The sequence below is a fragment of the Helianthus annuus genome, chromosome 14, assembly GCF_002127325.2.
Source record: "Helianthus annuus cultivar XRQ/B chromosome 14, HanXRQr2.0-SUNRISE, whole genome shotgun sequence".
NCBI lineage: Eukaryota > Viridiplantae > Streptophyta > Magnoliopsida > Asterales > Asteraceae > Helianthus > Helianthus annuus.
In genome coordinates this window covers 97,510,113-97,533,903 of record NC_035446.2, presented here as the reverse complement: position 1 = coordinate 97,533,903, position 23,791 = coordinate 97,510,113, and the positions used below count along the sequence as shown (strand labels likewise).

Below are 23,791 nucleotides of genomic sequence, written 5' to 3'. Positions count from 1 at the left end.
TATTGTCCAAAACACAAAAAACTTTAAAAATGGCTAAGGTTATTGCATGGAGGTTTGAAAGGAAAGAGAAACGATTTATTATAAAGTTCTCTGATAGGAGAAGGATAAAGGTAAGGACAATCAAAGCCATGCTTGGAATGAATGAAGGGGTTTAGAGGGATATCCTGGCCCTTGGGGTTCCAATGGCCAACGATTGTGAAAGAACCCGAACTGTAATAAAAAGACTGAAGAGAAAATTTCCGACAGAAGATGATGAAGATGATGATGATATTGACGATACTCCTCTACCAAAAGTTAGCAGTTGGGTGATGCATGAGGAAGAATGAACACTTGAAGTGACTTATAAAAACGGGGTCAATATTTATTGTCAATGGAAGAAATGTTGAAGACAGGGTTGCTATCTATCATTGAACAACTCTGTGATTTACCACCTTCAAACGATCCAAAATCCAAGGATGCATTGATATTCAAGAATACGCTGCAGCAAAGAAGAGACGAGCTAATGGCGTTATACGCAAATCTAAAATTTGATGATGATGAATCTGAAGAAAATGATGAACAAAGCGATGGGTACATCTCTGATGTAATCCCAACCACGGAAGACTATTAGTTTATTTTGATTTCGTATTATTGTAATTTTATAAAATATTAATCTATGGTAATCAATTATTAACAAAAAGACCCAAAACGCCAAAAAATGACAGGGAAAAAGCCATAACGCCAAAAAAAATTAACTATATGACACAAAAAGAATTATTTCAACGAGAAGAAATATGAGAAAAACAGTAAAACGCCAAGTAATTAATGATTCTAGATAACGCCAAAATTATCTTGCAAGGAAAAAATAAAGCAGCATGTCAAACGCGAAAATCGGGTAAGGAGAAGAATACTAAAAAGACAAAAAAAAAAACCCTCGGACCCTGATCATGTCCCGCGCCACGTGTTGGGCCAGGATGCGTTCTCACCGTTCTCACACTTTTGGCCGTTTTCTCCTAATCCCGTTCCTATATATATAGTGTGAGGTTCATTGGAGAACACTAAAAAAGTGGGGAACAGTGGGGAATCGACTCAAACAAACTCCGATTGGACTCATTCCAGCGGCGTTGGAAGCGGCTCGTCGAACCCTCACCCTAAATCATAACCCCTAAACCCTAAATATATTAGGGTTTGTCTTTTAGGGTTTGGCTTTAGGGTTTAGCTTTAGGGTTTAGCTTTATGGTTTAGCTTTAGGGTTTAGATTTAGGGTTTAGTGTTTAACTTTAGGTTTAGCCATTAGGGTTTATAGATTAGATCTTACGGTTTAGCTTAGGTTTTAGCCTTATTTTTAGCTTTAGGGTTTAGAGTTTAGGAGTTAGGATTTAGGGTTAAGAGATCTTAGTTAGGGTTCGATGAGTCGGTTCCAACACCGCTGGAATGAGTCCAATCGGAGTTCCTTTGAGTCGGTTCCCCGTTGTTCCTCACTTTTTTAGTGTTCCCCAATGAACCTTCCCCTATATATAATGTTTATATATATGTTTAACATTTGTGAAAACGATAATAACAAATTATAAACATGATCAGGTTTTAAATTGAGTAAATTACAAGTTTTGTCCTTTATGTTTACATCAAATTGCAGGCGCTGTCCTTTAGCGCAAAAGTTGACAAGTTTTGTACTTAATGTTCCAAAATCTTGCACGTTATGTCCTTTAGGCCAAACCTAGTTAGATTTTTTGGTTAAATCCACTCATGTGCATTGCACATGAGGGCATATTTGTCTATTCACCATTAGATGGACTATTGTGTAAATGTTCAATGTCTAGGGACTATTATGTAATATAATGAAAATAATATATACTATAATGTAAAAAAAAATTTGTACTCTCCACCTCTCTCTCCTCTCTATCTCTCCAACCTGCTCACTCTCTCTCTAACCTATAAAGCACCGTCACCACTCTGCCACCGGTCACCATATGCCCCACCTCTCCGCCGCCCACCATCAACAGTTGATTCGACCTAATTTACATAGCTCGTTTAACTTCTGATTATTGTAGTAAATGGGTGGTGTTATGGGTATGAGTGAGTAAGTAGTTTTGTGAAAAAATTGAGTAAATTGGAGCCACACATGTCGATTGTAACAACCCTTGTCGCCTTGTGGGAAATAAACATGTAAATTAGTTTATATTTCAACATAGAACAATCCAGTTTTGCCGCACAATGCTACTTACAAAAAGGGTCTTCCCCAAATCCCAATTTACATCTCTAACACATTCACATCAAAACCCCAAAATTCATTGTCAAAGACACCAACTTACCTCCTGTGGCAACACCATCAGACCCATCGGTCTGGAAATAGATGATGTGCCCAAAGACACCACCCTACCCCCATCGCAACACCACCACCAGCCACCCCTCCTCCCGTCGCACCACCCCTCGTTGCTAGTTTCTGACACATCGTGACATCGACACATTTGAACGATAACAGAAGCAACAATCATGAAAAGAAACATCATCAGATCTGATAATCGAGCTTCAACGTCGCTAATTGATGACGTAAGCCATCGTTCGAATCCAATATTTTTGAAAAAACAAACCGTAATCAAAGCATTTAAACAGTAACAGAAGAAATAAATCAACGATACTCAATAATTATGTGAAGAATTTTTGTTAAATTAGAGGTTTGAAGCTTGAAATTTGGTTAAAGTGGAGAAATGTTGTACAGAGAATCATGGCTTCCTACTTGAACGAAGATATTTTTGTTAATAAAGGAATGTTTGGTGATGAAGGAGTTTTAGTTTAAAAATGGTTCACAATTAGTCCTTAAAAGGTAAAATTACTAAAAAACCCTCATGTGCAAGGCATATGACTATATTTAACAGAAAAATCTAACTGAGTTAGGGCTAAAGGGCATAACGTGCAAGATTTTAAAACGTTAAGTACAAAACTTGTCAACTTTTGTGCCAAAGGACATCGCCTGCAAAATGATACATAGATAAAGGACAAAACTTGTAATTTACTCTTTTAAATTTTTTTTTGTTACGTCAAGTAATGATGGATATATAAATTTCTGGTTATTCCATCTTATTTTGATAAATATGTTTTTATTTATTAAAATAGAGATATTATATTAAAGTATATGTAAATACATAACTAATATTAATAATTAAGAAATAAGAATATTGAAAGAAATATAATCATGAATATAAGATTATATATATATATATATATATATTAAATTCAATCATTTAATAGTTTTTATATTAATTTACTTATTATTTTTTATGGGGTTGAGTTAACATGATAAATTGACACATGACATTTTGATGAAATCTTTCAGTATAAAAGAATGTCATTTGGCATTAAGGACATCATTTTATTAGTATTAGATAATAGATAATAGGGTTTATGATACTTGAGTGGTACATAAGTGATCCAAATTTATCGTTGAAACAAAAAAAAAAACAATAGGGTTTGAGAAAGAGGATCAAATAGGAAGTTTATTTTGGCTAGAAATGATAGGGAGCAATAGGATTATGACATATGGCAAAATTTAAAATAAAGAGGAAGGGCATTTTAGTCAATTTTATCCAATCTTCTCTCTTCTTCTCCCTGTAACTTCAAAACCCACCATTTTCAAAATCCACCATCTTCAACCTTTTCTTCACTTTCTATCTCAATAATCACTACATTGTAGTGCGATTTTCGTCACCAATCAATGATTCAAACACCCAATCAACGTGTTCTTCAACTTTATTAAAGAAACTCAGTTTAATTTCATACAATATCTCATTTTTTCCCGTGATTTTGAAGCGAATCACTCGATTCGTTTGATTCGATCGCTGATAAGTGTTTCTAACATTCAAATTTCGTCAATCGTTGAAGAAATCTGGAGAAATCGGCTTCGATCTATGTTAGAAATTTTTGAATTGCATTTTTACGATCTAGGTTTTTGAATTGAGTCATTGCGTTTTACAAAGTAATGAAAAAACACTGTTTTGTATTTTCAGTCCATTGGGTTTTACAAAAAAAACACATTTTATTGTGTTTTTAGTTCATTGCGTTTTAGGTAAAACACATTTTATGTGTTTTTAGTCCATTGCGTTTTAGAAAAAAAAACACACTTTCTTTCGTGTTTTTATCTATTGCGTTTTAGGAAAACACATTTTTATGTGCTTTTTGGTCCAATGCGTATTAGAAAAACACATTTTGAAGTGTTTTTGTAACACCTCGTAAATTCATGTCCAATATAATATCGACACGTGTCATGAGCTTTAAACATGTAATGGATTAAATATGAAGGACTGAAGTTGACAAACAAAGAAAGTATGTGTGTAAAAGGATTCAAAGTGTCAACATTGGATAATTATACCTTTCAACGACCCTACACGATGTTTATACCCTTAAACGAATGAATTATGAATAATATGAAGCCAATTGTGAAAGTTTACAAACCGCAAGAGTTAAATATGTCAACATGTTTAATTTATACCTTGGAGTGACCTTTTAACGAACCCGAAGCTTTGTAATGATTAATTATACTCATTAATATAAGTGATAAAAATTTCACAAGGTTTCGATATCATATGAGAAAGGTACGCGAACATTCGTAAGTAAAGGGTTAAAAGCGTCAGCGTTGAAATTTAAGACTTTTCGGGTGATCGTATAAATAACCGGGGACTTAACGAAGCTTGTTTATCACTTAGAGTCCTTAAAAGTCAAGTATGAGGGTTAAAAGTGCAATAAATAAAGGTAAAAACAAGTTTAGAAGGACCAGGGACTAAAGTTGCAATTGCTGAAACTTTGTAACCGGAGGGGGGCACCCATACCGGCCGCGTAAGACCTTTATGGTCTCTTACGCGGGCCGCCTGAGAGTCACCAGCAAACAAAAACATGGCAGATGCCTGTATTTGCAGGTTGCACCGCCTTTGAGAGCCTTGTTTTCGATTCCAGGGGCTGAGCCAACAATATTTCATGCATAGGGACACATGGAATCATCATAAAACACCTGTAGACTTTGTTGGAATGATCTCATGCAATTAAAGTCCCTATATAAGAGTTCTATGTTACAAACATTGAACTTGCCATTTGAAAATCATTCTAACATAATTTCTGGAGTCTCCTGGAGCTCAAGATCATTCCCTAAGGATCATTAGTCGTGCTAAGTACTTCAGTAAGCATCCTTAACCTCTCTAATTCGTGTTTTATTAGTTTAATGACCTAAAGTCAAAACCGTCGTAATTAAGGTTTGACTTAGTGATTAATCACTAATGGTCCAGCCAGTTCTCGAATTGAATGTAGCTATGAGTTGGTAATTATGTGGGTAATAAACCCTTAAAAAGGGCACCCTCTGATTCCCACTCTAACTAGGTCAATTGTCGGGTCAAACTTAATTACAAAAAGTCAACAAAAAGCTAATTTTCAAATAAACACATAATTAACAATGTAGAAGCCATGAAACCTTTTTTATCACTCATATAACTTGATAATTAATGTAAGAACATGTCTAAGCATGTTCAACTCGATAATGTTGAGTATAGGCTCGGTTCGGAACCGAAAGTCGCAAAAGTAGACTTTTGCTTTGACTTTCAGTTCTGACCCGATTTAGCTTAGTTTAGACATGCCTTAGAGTTCCATTAGGACCAGGTTATATGTTAGTATAACCCTCTGTGATTATACAATTTGGTTCCTAATTTATCCGATTCATTTGCATGTTTCCGTTATATGCCTAAAAGTTGACCATTATGCCCTTTTGACCTTAAATCGAGATTTTTGAAAATGTGAGAGCACAAACCTTTATTACTGATTTATAAACTTGTCCTAAAAATTTGACATCAGTTTGAGGTCTAGATTAAGAGTTATGCTCAATAGCGTAAATGGAAATAATATTTTGGGATTTTTGAAGATTTTTATTTGTTTTTAAGTTGAGCATAACATAGGGTTCTAGCTTTGATTCGTTAATTGTCAGTTATACCATTTTCTTGAATAAAATGAGTTTACATAGCATTTTGATATCAAACCTTTTGCTATTAATTTTATATGATAAATAAAATATTTTAAGCCTTCTAGAATGATAAAAATATCAGCTTTTCTTATATAACCCGAAAATCGCTTAAAAGCGACTTTTTACGCGTTTTAAACGCATAATATGAGTTAAAACTATTTTAAACATATAAGACTTAATACCTACTGATGTTTTTAGTAAATTTTTATACTTTAACAGTAAGCAAAAGTTTTAAACTCAGATTTCCAGATTTGACCTTTAAAGCTTATATGAAATTACCAAAATGCCCCTACGGTGCATAGTTTGGTTATAAATGATAAATTTCACATATATGCAATACCCTACTGATATAAGTTATTAAATTAAGTATTTTTCTGATCAGATCAGACCTGAACCTCATATTAATATTTAATCCCTTTTATAACCTTTAAAATGACCAAAATACCCCTACGGGGCTTAATTTGAGTTTAAATTCGTTTTGGGCATAATGGAAGATATCCTACTGATATCACAACATATTTAAGGCATATTAACCTAGGAAACCTATTCATGACTCATTTGTTTACCCGTAACGCATTTTTCGCGTTCGGTGCGGTTTATGTAACTAGTTTGCATAAATTAACCGAAATGGGTCAAACCTTATCATTTTTATCTCAAAATCCAGAATGTGTTTAGTTTACACATATTAGACAAGTCTTCAAACTTGTCGGGTCTAAATCACATTCTATTCCGGTCTTCACTTATTCATGCGTTTTGAACCCTATACCCTTCTTTAAAGCTAACCGGTCTAAGTTTAAACTTAATTAAGACCGTTAGGAATCTAATAGCTTATTAAAACCTTCGTTCCATATTTAGGAGACCAGTAAAAGATACTTTGCACTTGCTGATTTGTACGGCTGGGATAAATCTGAATAATTTGCTCAGGTAAATACTTTTAACTTATTTTCCGTTATACGGGCTTGGGATACGATATTATAATAATACCGCTTGGTCGGGTGTGTAGTTATTTAAATCGGGCTGTGATTAATATATTTACATAACCCGTTTTAATCTGTTTTGTTTGGTATATGGCCTTTGGGGGATTAATGACCATGTCCGGGATATCCTCGGCTCATTCATTGAAATGGCCACAACTTAAGCATAGGGTGTAGGCATACACCTGACAGTTGCGTATGTATAAGGTACTCCACAATAAAGAAAATTCCTTGTGGGTATTATACCTGTGGTGTGTCAGTTAATCTTGTCCGGCTCTTCTAACCGTCCCTGACGGACGGCAAACATATAATTCTGTATACAAGATTATTTTTAAAATAATTGTCCCAGGTTATAAAAGATATTTTGTGCCTTGTCCATTCAAATCAATTTTCTTAAATGTTTTCAAAATGAGTCAGTTAATTGTATTTACCAGTGTAAACTGACGTATTTTTCAAAAAGGCTAAGTGCAGGTACTAGACGGAATAGGCTGGCTACTCCTAGCATCAATAAAGAGTCTTGCAAGCTTAGATGTTTATAATCTGTTGAACAATGATCCTTTTTATCTTTGATCCGCCTGTGGATCCTTTACAACCGTTTTGAAATAATTGATATTACTTTCATTTGGTTTGTAATGATTTTATCTTTCGACTTTCGCTGAGTATTAAACTGTGATAATTTGTCTATGATGATATCAACTACGTCACGATGCTCCCTACCGGGCCCACCGGTAATACCTGGAAATATCGGGGTGTGACAGGTTGGTATCAGAGCCAACATTGAGTGAATTAAACACTAGCCTTTTGTGTTTAATCTCAATGACACAGTTTGCACATTCCTCGACTTCCGAGTCTAGACAAAGAACTTAGGACAAATTCTAATTTATTTTATTTTGCTCTTTATTTTTCCTTGTTGTCTCTTTTTTTTGACAGGTCAACAAAATGCCACCGAGATTCAGAAGAGGATGAGGCAAGGCGCCAATTACTGGCCACGACCATGAAGTCGGACCTTCACATCGGTGAACTCCGTCGGTGACAGTGAGCATGAGTCCCCAAGAAGATTGGAGGACATACTTAGAGCCGGCAAGGCGTTCGGTCTCGCTAAGCTCTTCGCCATCATACCATTACTCCTTCGGACTCCATCAAGGCAACGAGTCCGATCATTCTCGCCGTTCCTACCTTCCACTGCAGCGGTCAGGGTCGCACCATGCCTTTGAAGACCCGACCCAGTTCTTCCTGAGCCGGTTCAACCCGGCCAACCAGGTGCAAGAACCAATGGGTTTTAACCCATTGGGACCAGAAGATCACTTATCCGGTAACCATGCTATGGACAAGGAACGGTTTGGTAAGAGTCTTGCCATTGTTCAGTGTATAGATCCTGCAAAGGACCTGGTTCAAATTTAGTAGGACCTCCTTCAATACCCAAAGGTATTGGATGGCAGGGATCCAAACTCTTTGATCCCCTCATAAGTTAAACTACTATTAAAACTTTAACCCGACTACTTAGGACTGTATCGCTGCTGACTCAGACTATTTAGCCGAGGGTAACGTCACCTTCAAAAGAGGGGCCTACCACATTATGCATTAATAACTTAATTAATTATCTTTCAATAATCCGACCCTTTAGGATTGTATCCTTGCTGACTCAAACTACTGGGTTGAGGGTAACGTCACCTTCAAAAGAGGGGCCTACTACAATAACTAAGATAATCTCTTAAACAAGTGCAAAAGTGCGAAAATAATCAAAGGTTACACTAACACACGAGTCGGATCCAAGTGATTCATCTTTTCTATCTGTTTTTATTTTTATTTTATTTTTCAGCATTTTAGTTAGTTTAATTTTCTTAGTTTAAAATCTTTTTCTAACATTTTGATTTGATTAGACGTTGAGGATAAACCGGTACTAAAAGCTCTTGTGTCCTTGGACGACCTCGGTATCTTACCAACACTATACTACGTCCACGATGGGTGCACTTGCCCATATGTGTGTTTAGTGTTAGTAAATATCGTGTTTTATAAATTTAAAACTTGGCTAAAAAGTGTAAAAAGGGCTTAAAATATTTACCTAAAATATATAAACACTAACACGCATCAAGTTTTTGGCGCCGCTGCCGGGGACACAAGTATTTTAAGAAAGTTAGGAATCAACGGCCTAATCATTTTTTATTTCTTTTTATTTTTTTTTCAGCTTCTGTAGAGCTCAGCACGGGCCGTGCCCAGCAGTGTTACTGGCAGTTTTTAGTTTTCCGAGTTACAGAAGGTTGACCACGGGGCCGTGTCGATGCAACACGGGGCCGTGTCGGTGCAACACGGGGCCGTGTCCAACTCTCAAGTAACAGGGATCCGGAAAACAATCACTGTAACTCCGACCACGGGCCGTGTTCACTGAGCACGGGGCCGTGGTGAACTTTCTGACCAACATTCTTTTCTGTTTTTGTTGCAGGAATTGGAACCAGACATCACCTCTACGTAGTATATGAGCTCCAGTTCTAATAAAGATATAAAAGAACCTCTAGAAGAACCCGAATGCTTTCTCAGAAAAAGACTAAAAGCTAAAACCCAAGAGAAGGTTTCGGGGAACCCACTTCCAATGGCGGACCAACGTACCCTCATGGATTATCTACAACCCACCGTGGGTAATCTCGGCGCCGCTATCAATGCACCGAATGTCGAAGCCAATAACTTCGAACTTCGGCCACATTTGATACAGATGCTTCAAAACTCTGCAACCTTCCATGGGCTTGCGGACGAGGATCCCCATCTACATATTACTAATTTCTTAGAAATATGTGATACCTTTCGGATCAATGGAGCATCAAATGACTCCATCCGCCGCCGAATGTTTCCTTTTTCACTAAAAGACCGAGCAAAAGCTTGGCTTAACGCCCTCCCAGCTGGATCGGTAAACACCTGGGATGAACTAGCCCAAAAATTTCTATATAAGTATTTCCCTCCCGCTAAAACGGCTAAATTAATGACTGAAATTAATACATATTCACAAGAAGACAGGGAATCCTTATATGAAACTTGGGAAAGGTTCAAGGTGCTATTGTGAAAGTGTCCTCATCACGGTCTTGCAACATGGCAACAAGTATCCACTTTCTATAATGGGTTGTTGCCACACACAAGACAAACACTTGACTCTAGCTCCGGGGGACTTTTAGGTAATCGCCGCCCGCATGAAATTTATAATCAAATTGAGGAAATTGCTCAAACCAATTTCCAGTGGCACACTCCCCGAGGCAATAAATTTATTGCCCGGGCGCCCATAAGGTTGATGAAAGCACCTCTTTACAAGCCCAAATCGAGGCCCTTTCTTCTAAAATTAAAAAGTTAGAGATGACAAAAGCAGTCTCGGTTATGGCTTGTGAAGGGTGTGGTGGGCCACATGAAAATTGGAGTTGTATGAAAGAAACAGGTGATCAACCAGAATCGGTAAACTACATTGATAATAGACCTAGGCCGTCGGGTCCTCCAACGGGCACCTACAACCAAGGATGGCGCAACCACCCTAACCTTGGTTGGAGAGAACCCGGCAATAGTAGTAACCAACAAAACATAAATCAACGAACAAACTTTCAACAACCAAGAAATGAGTCACAAAATTTCCCTCAACAACAAGGTGGACGAGAAAGGCTTAAAGATACTATATCTCGCCTCATCTCCGACACTGAAAAGAAAAACTATGATAGGTTTCTACAATTAGAATCAAATTTTAGAAATCAACAAGCTAGTATACGAAACATCGAAAAACAAATAAACCAACTAGCTCAAAATTTCTCCGAGACACAGCAAGGCGCGTTACCAAGTAATACCGAAACAAACCCAAAGGCACAAGTTCATCTCATCACTCTACGGAACCGTACCGTGGGAACCGCGGAAGGGCCACCGCCTACTGAGGAGATCGCATCACCGCCCCAACAAGAGAAGGTTACTCCTCCATCACCAGAGCCCACCAAGGCTCCTCCGGTTCCGTACCCCGGTAGGTTAATCCGTCAAAAGACCAATGAGTAATTCGTAAAATTCGAAAGTCTACTAAAACAATTGCATGTCAACATTCCTTTCATTGACGTCCTAACCCAAATGCTTAAATACTCAAAATTCATGAGGGACTTCCTTACTCATAAAAGGAAAATTGAAACATTGCAATTAGTTAACTTTGGCGAAGAATGCTCCGCCCTCGTACTCAACAGACTCCCCCAAAAGAAAATTGATCCCGGAAGCTTCACAATTCCTTGCTCGATCGGGGACTCCCCCGTTCGTAATGCACTAGCCGACCTTGGGGCTAGCATTAACCTCATGCCCGCATCAATGTTCAAAAGACTCGGCATGGGAAAAACGAGTCCTACAAAGATGAGTATACAACTTGCTGATCGATCCGTCAAATTCCCGCAAGGTGTCGCTGAAAATCTACAAGTCAAGGTCGACAATTTTGTCTACCCGGCCGACTTTGTCATACTTGATATGGAAGGAGACACCGAAGTCCCCCTCATACTAGGTAGGCCATTTCTAGCCACCGCACAAGCAGTGGTGGACATGAATGACGGAACCCTCACTTTAAAATATGGGGATAATGAAGTAAAGTTCGGGGTTGGGAAGAGAATTGAGGACGATGACCCGGTCAATTACATGAAGGTTATTGATTCGAGTTTGGATGATGCTCTCCGACGGTGCAACATGGGATGCAAAACATCCCGCTCGGAAAACATATAACCTCACCTTGAGTCTAGCCAAGGACCCTTATAAACGTGGCGCACCACGGAGGCATTCCGCGGAACTATCCTTAGTTTAGTTTAATCTTTTAGTTTTAATTTGCAGGAATAAAATACACTCGGGATGGTCAATGATAACAAGGGAAATGAGAAACATAGCCCCATGCACGAAAACAGGGCCATCCGACAACAATTTCTTCATTACAGTAAGCTCAGCACGGGGCGTGTCCAGCTAACACGGCCCCGTGCTGAACATCCTGCAGAAAATTGCCCAGTTCAGGTAACTGGACACGGGCCGTGTTCGCTGAACACACCCCCGTGTCCAGGCTTCTATTTCTTTTCTTTAATTTTTGTTACTGGCACCTGAACACGGGGCCGTGCCCGGTCACCACGGGGCCGTGTCCAGACTGCCAGTAACATAAAATTTTGCTTTTAACACCATTTTACACATTCAATCAACCTAAAAACTTATTTTTGGGACACATTGAGGACAATGTGTAAATTAAGTGTGGGGGGGATGCTAAAATCTTGAATTTTGCAAGTCCTAATAACAAGCCTTACACAAAACTCTATTGGAACCGCTAATCACCCCAAATTTTTTCAAAAAATTTTCAATTTTTTTTACTTGTCTAAGTTTAAGTTGGGAATTCAAAGTCTAACAAGGTTATATTTTTATAAGTTTACAACCTATAGCGTCGTGATAAAAAGAACCAACATAAGAAAATTATGAAACGGCATGACAAGCTTAGTTAAAATTTGATTATATATGCTTGATCACATAAAAACCCATTCCCACAAAAGTGAGTTTTGAGCCTTTATTGAGCATACAAATATACATCTTTACACTAAATGCTCATTTTTCGTTTCTTGTGTGAATAGCCGCTTGGTTCTTACGACTCTAGAACTTGCCACGACAATTCATTCCCGGTCCTTACCAACTTAAACCCAAGTAAGTAAATGATGGAGGCATTAGGACTAACCCCTTTTTCTTTCAACACCATTATTTTTATTTTTTCACCTACCCAAAAATTCCCCCTAGTTAACCCCTTTGAGCCTAAACCTTTTCATTTCTTAACCCAAAACCCTTTTACCCACCAAAACTCCTTTTTCATTTTTAACCCTTTATTTTAGTAACAAAGCTCGGTTTTCGTGTGACTTCCTAAATATATATATATATATATATATATGATGAAGTTGGAAATAAACAAACCAAGCTCCTCAAACAAAGGCTTGTTTGAATAAATACTTGATCGAAAATAAAAAGTCACAAAAACAAAATGTTTTACGAAAACCGACGCTTTTTACGCCTTTCGCCCTTTTCTACTAACCACTAACCCAACCACCCACCTTTAGCCCAAGCCTAACCCTTCACCCAAAAAGTCCTCTTGATATTTACAAAGGTATAAAGTTAAAAAGGAGGAGGATTGATTGCTTGGAAAGCTTATGGTAGGAGTAAGTTCCATGGCGCTCTCGAGTGATTCACTAAAAATACACCTTCGGCCGAGTGTGAGTGATTTCCCCTGTGAGGTATGTGAACTTGTATATAAATGGAATTTTAAAGAGGTATGTTATGCCTTAATAAATAATTTATCTTACGAAATGTTTTTAATAAATCATGACGAATAGGATTGTAAATCAATAAAAATAAAACCTAAACGATCTTGGAAAATCCCGACACTCAATGACAAGTCCAAAGACCTTCTCTTCTACCCATTCCATTTGGGAGTGAATAAAGCCACATTATAAAGACTTGTGCTTGAGGACAAGCAAAGATTCAAGTGTGGGGGTATTTGATGTGCACAAAATGCAACATATAAATTACATCAATAATGGCTTAAAACTAACCCTTTTTTAGTACTAATGTTGCAAAAAGTGTGCTTTTATCTTCCTTTTGTATTTTCAGGATTAAATGAGCTCAAAATAACAAAAGAAGCAAAAAGACAGCAAAATCTAACATAATTACAAGAAAAGGAACAAAAGTGATATGCCGACCCTCCCAACAGCATCTTCCCAAGCAAAACAAAGAAGTCAGAAGACTGAACACGCCTCGTGCTCAGCGAGCACGGGGCCGTGCCCAAGAAGCAGCAGAAAAGACAAACCTATAGAAGCTTCTACTGCCCACCACGGGGCCGTGCCCAGCGGACACGGGGGCGTGCTCAGAGTGCTGCAGGCGCATTTATTGTAATTGCGAATTACAATTAATGAAGAGAGAGAGTGTCAGACAGGCACGGGGCTGTGCCCAGCGGACACGGGGCCGTGCCCAGGCTTCTGTTCAGCCTATAAATAAGAGTGCTTGGAGCCATTTCAACTCATCCCTTGGCACACCACCTCTCTCACACTTCACCCACCACCCACCACCATCACAACACCATCATCCACCACCATCATCCATTGTCCATCATAGAGTGTGTGAGTCGTCTCGGGATCCAAGATTGATCGTATGAGTTCTTGACAATCAAAGGCCATGTTTGCCTAAGTCTCTTACATCACTTGGTGAAGACAAGTGTTTAGTGTAATACTTTTTATTTTTAATCTTTTGCACTTTTTAATTGGTTTTGTATTAATGACTTTAATTACTAGTTTCTTATGTTGAAGGTGATTCTTCCTTATCGTTTGTCCGTGGTGTCTTGGCATTATTTTACTGTCTATATAAAATAAAAGATTTTCACCATTCATATCTCCACGGTCTATATGGAGGTATGTTGGCTACCTGGTCGGGGGTTAAGGGAACGGTTTGGTAAGAGTCTTGCCATTGTTCAGTGTATAGATCCTGCAAAGGACCTGGGTCAAATTTAGTAGGACCTCCTTCAATACCCAAAGGTGTTGGATGGCAGGGGTCCAAACTCTTTGATCCCCTCATAAGTTAAACTACTATTAAAACTTTAACCCAGCTACTTAGGACTGTATCGCTGCTGACTCAGACTACTTAGCCGAGGGTAACGTCACCTTCAAAAGAGGGGCCTACCACATTATGCATTAATAACTTAATTAATTATCTTTCAATAATCTGACCCTTTAGGATTGTATCCTTGCTGACTCAAACTACAGGGTTGAGGGTAACGTCACCTTCAAAAGAGGGGCCTACTACAATAACTAAGATAATCTCTTAAACAAGTGCAAAAGTGCGAAAATAATCAAATGTTACACTAACACACGCGTCGGATCCAAGTGATTCATCCTGTCTATCTGTTTTTATTTTTATTTTATTTTTCAGCATTTTAGTTAGTTTAATTTTCTTAGTTTAAAATCTTTTTCTAACATTTTGATTTGATTAGACGTTGAGGATAAACAGGTACTAAAAGCTCTTGTGTCCTTGGACGACCTCGGTATCTTACCAACACTATACTACGTCCACGATGGGTGCACTTGCCAATATGTGTGTTTAGTGTTAGTAAATATCGTGTTTTATAAATTTAAAACTTGGCTAAAAAGTGTAAAAAGGGCTTAAAATATATACCAAAAATATATACACACTAACACGCATCAATATCAGTCCTTTTATAAGATCTGCCATTATTAAATAAAATATTAAGGTTGAAACCTAGCCCATGTGTCATTTAAGACAGGGCCATGATGGTAGTTCCTTGATTAGATTCAAATCCTTGTTAACATCTAAAAACATGATAACACTCTTGGAAAATGTGATTCGATAAAATCGCATAAGTCGCCCTTATATTGGATTCTTCCAATTCCTATCCCTAATTTATTTAATCATCCATTAGTGATGAAGTGCCCACGGGCCATAATTGATGTCCTTTGAGACTAAAGACAGTGGTGGTCTACGACTCCCTGTCAAGAAGAAGTAATGAACTATGATTCAAGCCTCGTTGCCTCGATCCTATAAGATCTTGGCTTATGATTTAAATTTGTCCCTGTGACTTGGCCTTTTGTGCTATTATTATATTTTAATTATAACTAAGGATTATTATAATAAAAATCCTGAATGAATATATTTAACAAATTAACTAATATGGTTATTAATACCATGGTTAATAAATCATCAAGAATGATGATACTGTTATAGACTTCTGAATAAATCATTGTCATCATTTTATGTAGCAATCAAGCTACATGGCAAGGTCTGAGGAAGTCAACAGTCACCCTTTGGAAAACCATGATAGCACCAGAATCAACATAGCTGGTGCAGAACTGCAGGCATTGATAGACAATGCCGTTACTCGAACTCTGGGTAGACGAGACAATGAATCAAGTAGTACTCGAAGCAAGACCCTATCGGTACCTCATTCTAAATCGCACCCTAAGACTCACTCTGAGGCTCATAGTAAGCCACCTTCTAAACAACATGAGTCAAAGAAGGATGATGACCCACACTCCTCAAATTAGCACAGTGTTCCATCTAAGAAGATTGTATTTGATCGTGAACCACGTACAAAGACCTGTACCTATAAATATTTCGTCTCCTGCAAACCCAGGGATTTCACTGGGGAAAAAGGAGCTATTGACTGCATGACATGGTTAGACGAAATGGATACCGTGGTTGACATCAGTGATTGCGCTGATAGGGATGTGGTGAAGTTTGTATCTCAGTCGTTTAAAGGAGAAGCACTAGCTTGGTGGAGGTCTTTGATCCAAGCTACTGGAAAGATCCCATTATACAGTCTGACATGGGATCAGTTTGTTGCTCTTATTAAGGAAAATTACTGTCCTCGGCATGAGGTTGACAAAATCGAGACTGGCTTCTTGTCATTGGTTATGAAGAACCTGGATTGTCAAGCATACCTTACAAGCTTTAACACTATGTCTCGATTGGTTCCCTACTTGGTGACGCCAGAACCAAAGAGAATAGCCTGGTTCATTGGGGGTTTAGCCCCGGAGATCAAGGCCAGCGTAAAGGTATCTCGACCTACTACTTTTAGGTCAGCAGCTGATTTATCCTTATCCCTTACTCTGGATGCGGTCAGGCTGAGATCGCTTAAGAGCTCTAAAGAAGGAAAGAGGAAACGTGAGGATGATAACTCACGACGTTCTGATAAGAAGAACAAGGGTAACACAGACCACAAGAAGAAGTCTGGGTCTAACAAGGGTAGCCAGCAAACAGATGAGAAGCCAAAATGCTAAACGTGCCAGAAACGTCATTTTGGAAAATGCAGGTTTGAATCAAAGTCGCAGTCGAAGCCGATTGGTTGTGGGATAGGCAAATCCAAGGAGCATAAGACCTTGGATTGCAAAAAGTTAAAGGATGCAACTTGTTAGAGAAAGCTGAGGAAACCAAGAAGACCAATGCTAGGGTCTTCCAAATGAATGCACGGGAAGCAGTTCAGGATGATAACGTGATAACAGGTACCTTCCTTGAAACGCCCAATTTTTTCTCATTCGACAATTAACATAAAATTCATACAATTTTTACAAAAGTTTGACATGACCCGTTTGCATTAAGAACTTTTCCACCTGCTTTTAACATTATCAAGTTAATTAAGTTCTACAACAGTTTTCAAAATAGCAAGGTGATGACCATATAAGGTTCACCATAAACATTTTGTACAAACCATACTAAAAGGTTTAGAAATTCAAACTACATACTAACCTACTAGACGTAAGTTTAACACCATATCCCAAAATTAAAACTTTAACAAGTATCCATGTGAAAATCATAACTAAACTCGCTTAGGCATTTCATCGAACACATTGTGTGCGTATCACTAGTTTAGCACAATGTACAAGCATCTTAAACACAATTTCCATAGTTCACTCATTGATTAACATAAACATCTCTAACTTGGAAATTTATCATCCTAAACATGAATACCTAGTTCTTAATCAATTTTTTTATAACAATTTCATCAATCAACAATCAAATTAACATGTAGAACTTCACAATTTCTAACCCTCACTTGACATGCAAGTGGGTTTTTGCCCTAATCATGCTCATATTCGAAATTTAGCATCTATTGATGTCTAAACATTCATAGCAACCATAAATCATACTAGATTTTGGATTACATTCACGAATTACACTATACCCACATAACCAAACATCATCAAATCAGAAAATTTCACTTACTTGAGATCAAGAATACTTAGACAATCAGAACTCTTAGCTCATGCATTCTATTCTTCTCTGATTTCACTTTCAATTTGATAGAAATTAAGATGTTAGGGTTTTTGAGAGGAAAAGCTTTCCCCTGGCCTTCTCACGCACGCACACCAGGACCAATTTTGGTCTTCTCTTATTTTTTATCTAATTTCAATTCATATATTCACATCTAGTCCCTCATCTTTTAGATCTTTTTCACTTTATTAATCCATATTCTAACTTGTCATCCTTTTTTTAATAATCCTTTAATATGACATAATTCTATACATTCCCATTTTAATTATTAGAACGTCACTACATATTATATTTTTATGATGTACGAAAATTTGCGGTGTTACAAGTCTACCCCCCTTAAAAATGGTTTCGTCCCCGAAACCAGAATACATACCGAATAACTCTGGGTAGTGCTTTCGCATATCATCCTCTGCTTCCCACGTGAGGTCCGATCCCTTTCGATGTTGCCAATGAACCAACACTTGTCGAATGGATTTGTTGTGGAGTTGCTTCACCTTAACATCTTTTATTGCGATGGGCCTTTCGACATAATTCAACTTTTCATCCACTTCAATATCATCCAATGGCACATATGCCGTCTCATCCGCGAGGCACTTTCGCAGTTGCGACACATGAATAGTGTTATGAATTCCATCCAACGCGGGTGGTAATTCTAACTGGTACGCCACCGCCCTGACCCGAGCGAGTATTTTGAATGGCCCGATGTATCGAGGACCTAGCTTCCCGTGTTTACAAAAACGGATTATCCCTTTCCATGGAGAGACCTTTAGTAACACATGATCTTCCACTTGAAACTCAATTGGTCGCCTTCGTCGATCCACATAAGACTTTTGTCTATCTTGCGCTGCTTTTATCCTTGATCTAACAATATCTATCTTTTCATTCGTCTTGGCTATTACTTCTTTTGACGCGAGTTCTCGTTGACCCACTTCCCCCCAACAAACCGGAGTCCTACATTTCCTTCCATACAGCATCTCGTAGGGGGCCGATTTTATGCTATTATGATAACTATTATTATATGAAAACTCTACCAAGGGTAGATGATCATCCCAGCTTCCACCAAAATCCATGACACACGCCCTTAACATATCAACTAATGTTTGTATAGGTCGTTCTGATTGACCATCGGTTTGAGGGTGGTAGGCGGTGCTAATACGTAACTGGGTCCCCAATTCTTCATGAAACTTCCTCCAGTAACGAGATGTGAACCAGGTGTCCCGATCGGATACTATAGACACCGGAACCCCATGTCGGGATATAATCTCGTTCATATAAACTTCCGCCATCTTTTCTGAATTATAAGCTTCCCGAATAGGTAAGAAATGTGCGCTTTTGGTCAGTCGATCAACGACCACCCATATTGCATCGTGCCCTTTTCTTGTATTGGGAAGCTTAGTCACCAAATCCATCGTTACATGTTCCCACTTCCACACAGGGATCTCCAAGGGTTGCAACTTTCCATACGGCCTTTGGTGCTTGGCTTTTACTTGAGAACACGTCAAACACTTAGCAACATACTTAACAATGTCTCTTTTCATTCCCGGCCACCAATAATTCATCCTCAAGTCTCGATACATCTTTGTAGCTCTCGGATGAACGGAGTACCGAGACTTGTGAGCTTCATTCAATAGTAATTCTTTCACAACACATTCCTGAGGTATCCAAATTCGGTGATACCTCGTTTTCATACCATCTGCATTCTCTTCCAATTCATGAATAAATCCTTTCGTCCTCTCTTTCTTTGGGTCGCCAGCATTTAAAGATTTTGTTTGAGCTTCTCGGATTTCACAAAGGAGTTTAGGTGTGACCACCAACTTCATAGATTTTACCCGAGTCGGGGGCGGGTACTCCTTTCGACTTAAAGCGTCCGCCACAACATTAGCCTTCCCAGGATGATAATGAATGTCACAATCATAATCCTTAATAAGTTCCAACCATCTTCGTTGCCTCATATTAAGGTCTTTCTGCTCGAAGAAATATTTGAGGCTTTTATGATCTGAGTAAATAGTACATTTCACCCCATACAGGTAGTGCCTCCATATATTCAAGGCAAACACGACTGCCGCCAATTCTAGATCATGAGTTGGGTAATTGTTTTCATGCTGCTTGAGTTGTCTTGAAGCATAAGCAACGACTTTACCCCTTTGCATTAACACGCCACCTAAACCTTGGTGGGAGGCGTCTGTATATACTACTAAATCATCCGTTCCATCCGGTAGTGTTAACAGCGGAGAATTTGTAAACTTTTCTTTCAAGGTCTGAAACGTCTTCTCTTGTTCTTCGCCGCATATAAACTTTTCACTCTTCTTTGTTAATTTCATCATGGGTGAGGTTATCTTGGAGAAATCTTGGATAAATCTTCTGTAATATCCTGCCAAATCCAGAAAACTTTTTATTTCGCTTGGATTCTTCGGGGTTACCCAATTCATTACCGCATCTACTTTGGACGGGTCCACATGGACACCATCTGCATCGATTATATGATCCAAAAATTGTACCTCTCTAAGCCAAAAGGCACACTTTGAGAACTTTGCATATAACTTTTCCTTGCGAAGCGTTTCCAATACATCACGTAGGTGGATGGCATGCTCTGCTTCACTTCGGGAGTATATCAGTATATCGTCAATAAAAACGATTACATACTTATCGAGCATAGGTCGGCACACCCGATTCATTAAATCCATAAACGCAGCTGGTGCGTTCGTTAGCCCAAAGGACATTACTAAAAACTCGTAATGTCCATACCGTGTTCGAAATGCAGTCTTCGGCACATCTTCTCGTACACGCAGTTGGTGGTAACCGGACCGCAGATCGATTTTCGAAAACCAACTTGCCCCTTGAAGCTGGTCAAATAGGTCATCAATTCTGGGCAACGGGTAACGATTCTTCACCGTTAACTTGTTCAACTCCCGATAGTTGATGCACATTCGCATCGAACCATCTTTCTTCTTCACGAATAATACGGGCGCTCCCACGGTGAAACACTTGGTTTAATAAAACCCTTATCGAGCAACTCTTGAAGTGGTGACATCAATTCTTTCATTTCGGTTGGGGCCAACCGATAAGGAGCTTTAGCTACCGGTTTTGCATCCGGGTTAAGCTCTAACTTGAATTCTACTTCTCGTTCGGGCGGAAGCCCCGGTAAATCTTCCGGAAATACATCCGGATATTCGTTCACTACATTCACATCTTCGAGCTTTGGAACACCTTGATTGGTGTCAATCACGTAAGATAGATACGCCTTGCCTCCGTTCTTCACATGTTTGACAGCTTTGATTATAGAACACAATTTCGACTTGATGACCCTATCTCCTTTAACACTTACCCGTTCCCCCCCCCCCCGAGGTTACTACATGAATGACTTTCTTTTCACATTGAATTTCAGCGTGGTTTTTGGGCAAGCCAATCCATTCCTAAAACTACTTTAAATTCCCCCATGTACATCGGGACAAGATCTATACTAAATTCCTCATCTTTGATTAAGATCTTACAGTTTCTACAAATAGCATGTAACAAATACCTTTTACTATCAGCAACTTCCACTTCTAAGGGTACTAACATCTTTTCAAGCTTAAACGATGGATGAACTGACAATTCATTAGAAATAAACGATCTACTAGCCCTGGAATCAAATAATACATTCATAGGCATAGAATTAACCAAGAATATACCTGAGACCACATCCGGGCTAGTCTTAGCTTCATCCGAGGTTAACTGGAACATCCTCCCACGAGCCTTGGAAGACTCATCATTCTTTCCATCTTTCTTTGCCCCTTGTTGGAGTTTCGGACATTCCGCTTTAATGTGCCCTGTTTGGTTACAATTGTAACACGCTTTTGAGTTTTCGGGGCACCTATAATACGGATGTCCCTCTTGCCCACATTTATAACATCCTTTCTTTCCTAACAAACATTCACCCGAATGATGCTTCCCACATGTCTTGCAAGTCGGAATCCCACTACTTGTCTTCCTTTTCCTGTTTTGATCTTGATATTTTGCCTTTTTCGATGGGTTTGTGTTGGTGGGCTTCTCCGCCACCCTTTTCTCTCCCCGTTCATCAAATCAGGAAATTTCACTTACTTGAGATCAAGAATACTTAGACAATCAGAACTCTTAGCTCATGCATTCGATTCTTCACTGATTTCACTTTCAATTTGATAGAAATTAAGATGTTAGGGTTTTTGAGAGGAAAAGCTTTCCCCTGGCCTTCTCACGCACGCACACCAGGACCAATTTTGGTCTTCTCTTTTTTTTATCTAATTTCAATTCATATATTCACATCTAGTCCCTCATCTTTTAGATCTTTTTCACTTTATTAATCCATATTCTAACTTGTCATCCTTTTTTTACTAATCCTTTAATATGACATAATTCTATACATTCCCATTTTAATTATTAGAACGTCACTACATATTATATTTTTATGATGTACGAAAATTTGGGGTGTTACATTCCTTATTAATGATATTTATGCAAGGGTATTATTTGATTCAGGCGCGGATAAGTCATTTGTAGATGATAAGTTTTGTAAGCTGTTAAATCTGCCTGTTAAAACCCTAAGCATGAAATATGAAGTAGAATTGGCCGATGGTACCTTAGAAACTACCTCAACTGTGTTAGATGGATGTTTTATATCCATTAGGGACCACTCCTTTCTGTTATCCTTACTTCCTTTGAAATTAGCTGGTTTCAACATAGTAATAGGCATGGATTGGTTATCTCATAACCAAGCCCAGATTGTTTGTGACAAGAAACAAGTGGTGATCAAAACTCCGTATGGTGAGCCATTAACCATACAGGGAGACACTCAGTATGGGTTGCCTAAGCAAGTGTTTATGCTTAAGGCGTCAAGGTGTTTGAAGAAAGGTTGTGTCATTTACCTGGCACAAGTGACTATTGATGAACCGAAGCCCAAGATTGAAGACATCCCTGTCATTTCTGAATATCCAGAGGTATTCCCTGAAGAACTACCTGGTTTACCACCAGATAGGCAAGTAGAGTTCAGAATTGACATTATTCCTGGAGCAGCACCTGTTGCAAGAGCACCTTACAGATTAGCACCAACAGAGATGAAAGAGTTGAGGACTCAACTGGATGATTTGTTAACCAAAGGTTTTATTCGGCCTAGTTCATCTCCCTGGGGAGCACCAATTCTATTCATAAAGAAGAAGGATGGATGGATGTGTCTATGCATCGATTATCGCGAACTTAACAAGGTCACAATTAAGAATAGATATCCATTGCCCAGGATCGACGATCTGTTCGATCAATTGCAAAGGGTAAGTTACTTCTCTAAGATTGAGTTGAGATCAGGATATCATCAGCTGAAGGTTAGAGATGAAGATGTGCACAAGACTGCATTTAGGACTCGTTATGGTCACTACGAGTTCTTAGTGATGCCCTTTGGATTCACTAATGCACCAGCAGCGTTCATGGATCTCATGAACCGCGTCTGCAAGCCATACTTGGACAAGTTTGTCATCGTCTTCATTGATGACATCTTCATTTATTCAAAGAACCAGGCTGATCATGAAAAGCACCTTCGATGTATTCTGAAACTACTTCAGCAAGAGAAGCTCTACGCCAAGTTTTCAAAATGCAAGTTTTGGCTTCGTGAAGTCCAATTTCTTGGACATGTGGTTAGTGAGCGTGGTATCCAGGTGGATCCCGCTAAGATTGAAGCCATCATGAATTGGCAAGAGCCAAAGACGCCCACAGAGATTCGTAGTTTCCTGGGTCTGGCAGGATATTATAGGCGTTTTATTGAAAATTTCTCAAGGATTGCAGCACCCCTAACTTCATTGACTCGCAAGAATATCAAATTTGACTGGGGTCCTAAGCAGCAAGAGTCCTTTGACATTCTTAAGCAGAAGTTGAGCAATGCACCTGTGTTGACATTGCCTGATGGAAAAGAGGAATTTGTAGTTTACTGCGACGCATCACACACTGGTATGGGATGTGTGCTCATGCAGAAAAGCAAGGTCATTGCCTATGCGTCCCGTCAATTAAAGGTGCACGAGAAGAATTACACCACCCACGACTTGGAGTTGGGTGTTGTTGT

The 23,791-nt window shown here is 38.7% G+C and overlaps 1 protein-coding gene and 1 non-coding gene across 2 annotated transcripts; both read right to left on the bottom strand.

Annotated features, from left to right (window-relative positions):
• Positions 1–9,916: 9,916 nt before the first annotated feature.
• Positions 9,917–10,023, bottom strand: LOC118487004. Its single transcript, XR_004880171.1, has one exon. It is a non-coding gene; the product is annotated as a small nucleolar RNA R71 (small nucleolar RNA).
• A 10,657-nt stretch (positions 10,024–20,680) lies between these two features.
• LOC110906977 lies at positions 20,681–21,453 on the bottom strand. The gene is made up of 2 exons (XM_022152025.1): positions 21,154–21,453; positions 20,681–20,983 (listed from the first exon to the last, which is right to left on the bottom strand). Exons 1-2 carry the CDS (start codon positions 21,451–21,453, stop codon positions 20,681–20,683), a joined length of 603 nt encoding a protein of 200 aa, XP_022007717.1.
• Between the last annotated feature and the right edge of the window lie 2,338 nt (positions 21,454–23,791).

What these genes read in the sequence shown, in the direction of transcription:
- LOC110906977 (XM_022152025.1), bottom strand. Translation starts at nt 21,453, where the DNA reads ATGTTCCAGTTAACCTCGGATGAAGCTAAGACTAGCCCGGATGTGGTC. An exon ending in TGTACATGGGGGAATTTAAA is followed by an intron (nt 20,984 to 21,153) that starts GTAGTTTTAGGA and finishes AAACATGTGAAG; the next exon opens with AACGGAGGCAAGGCGTATCT.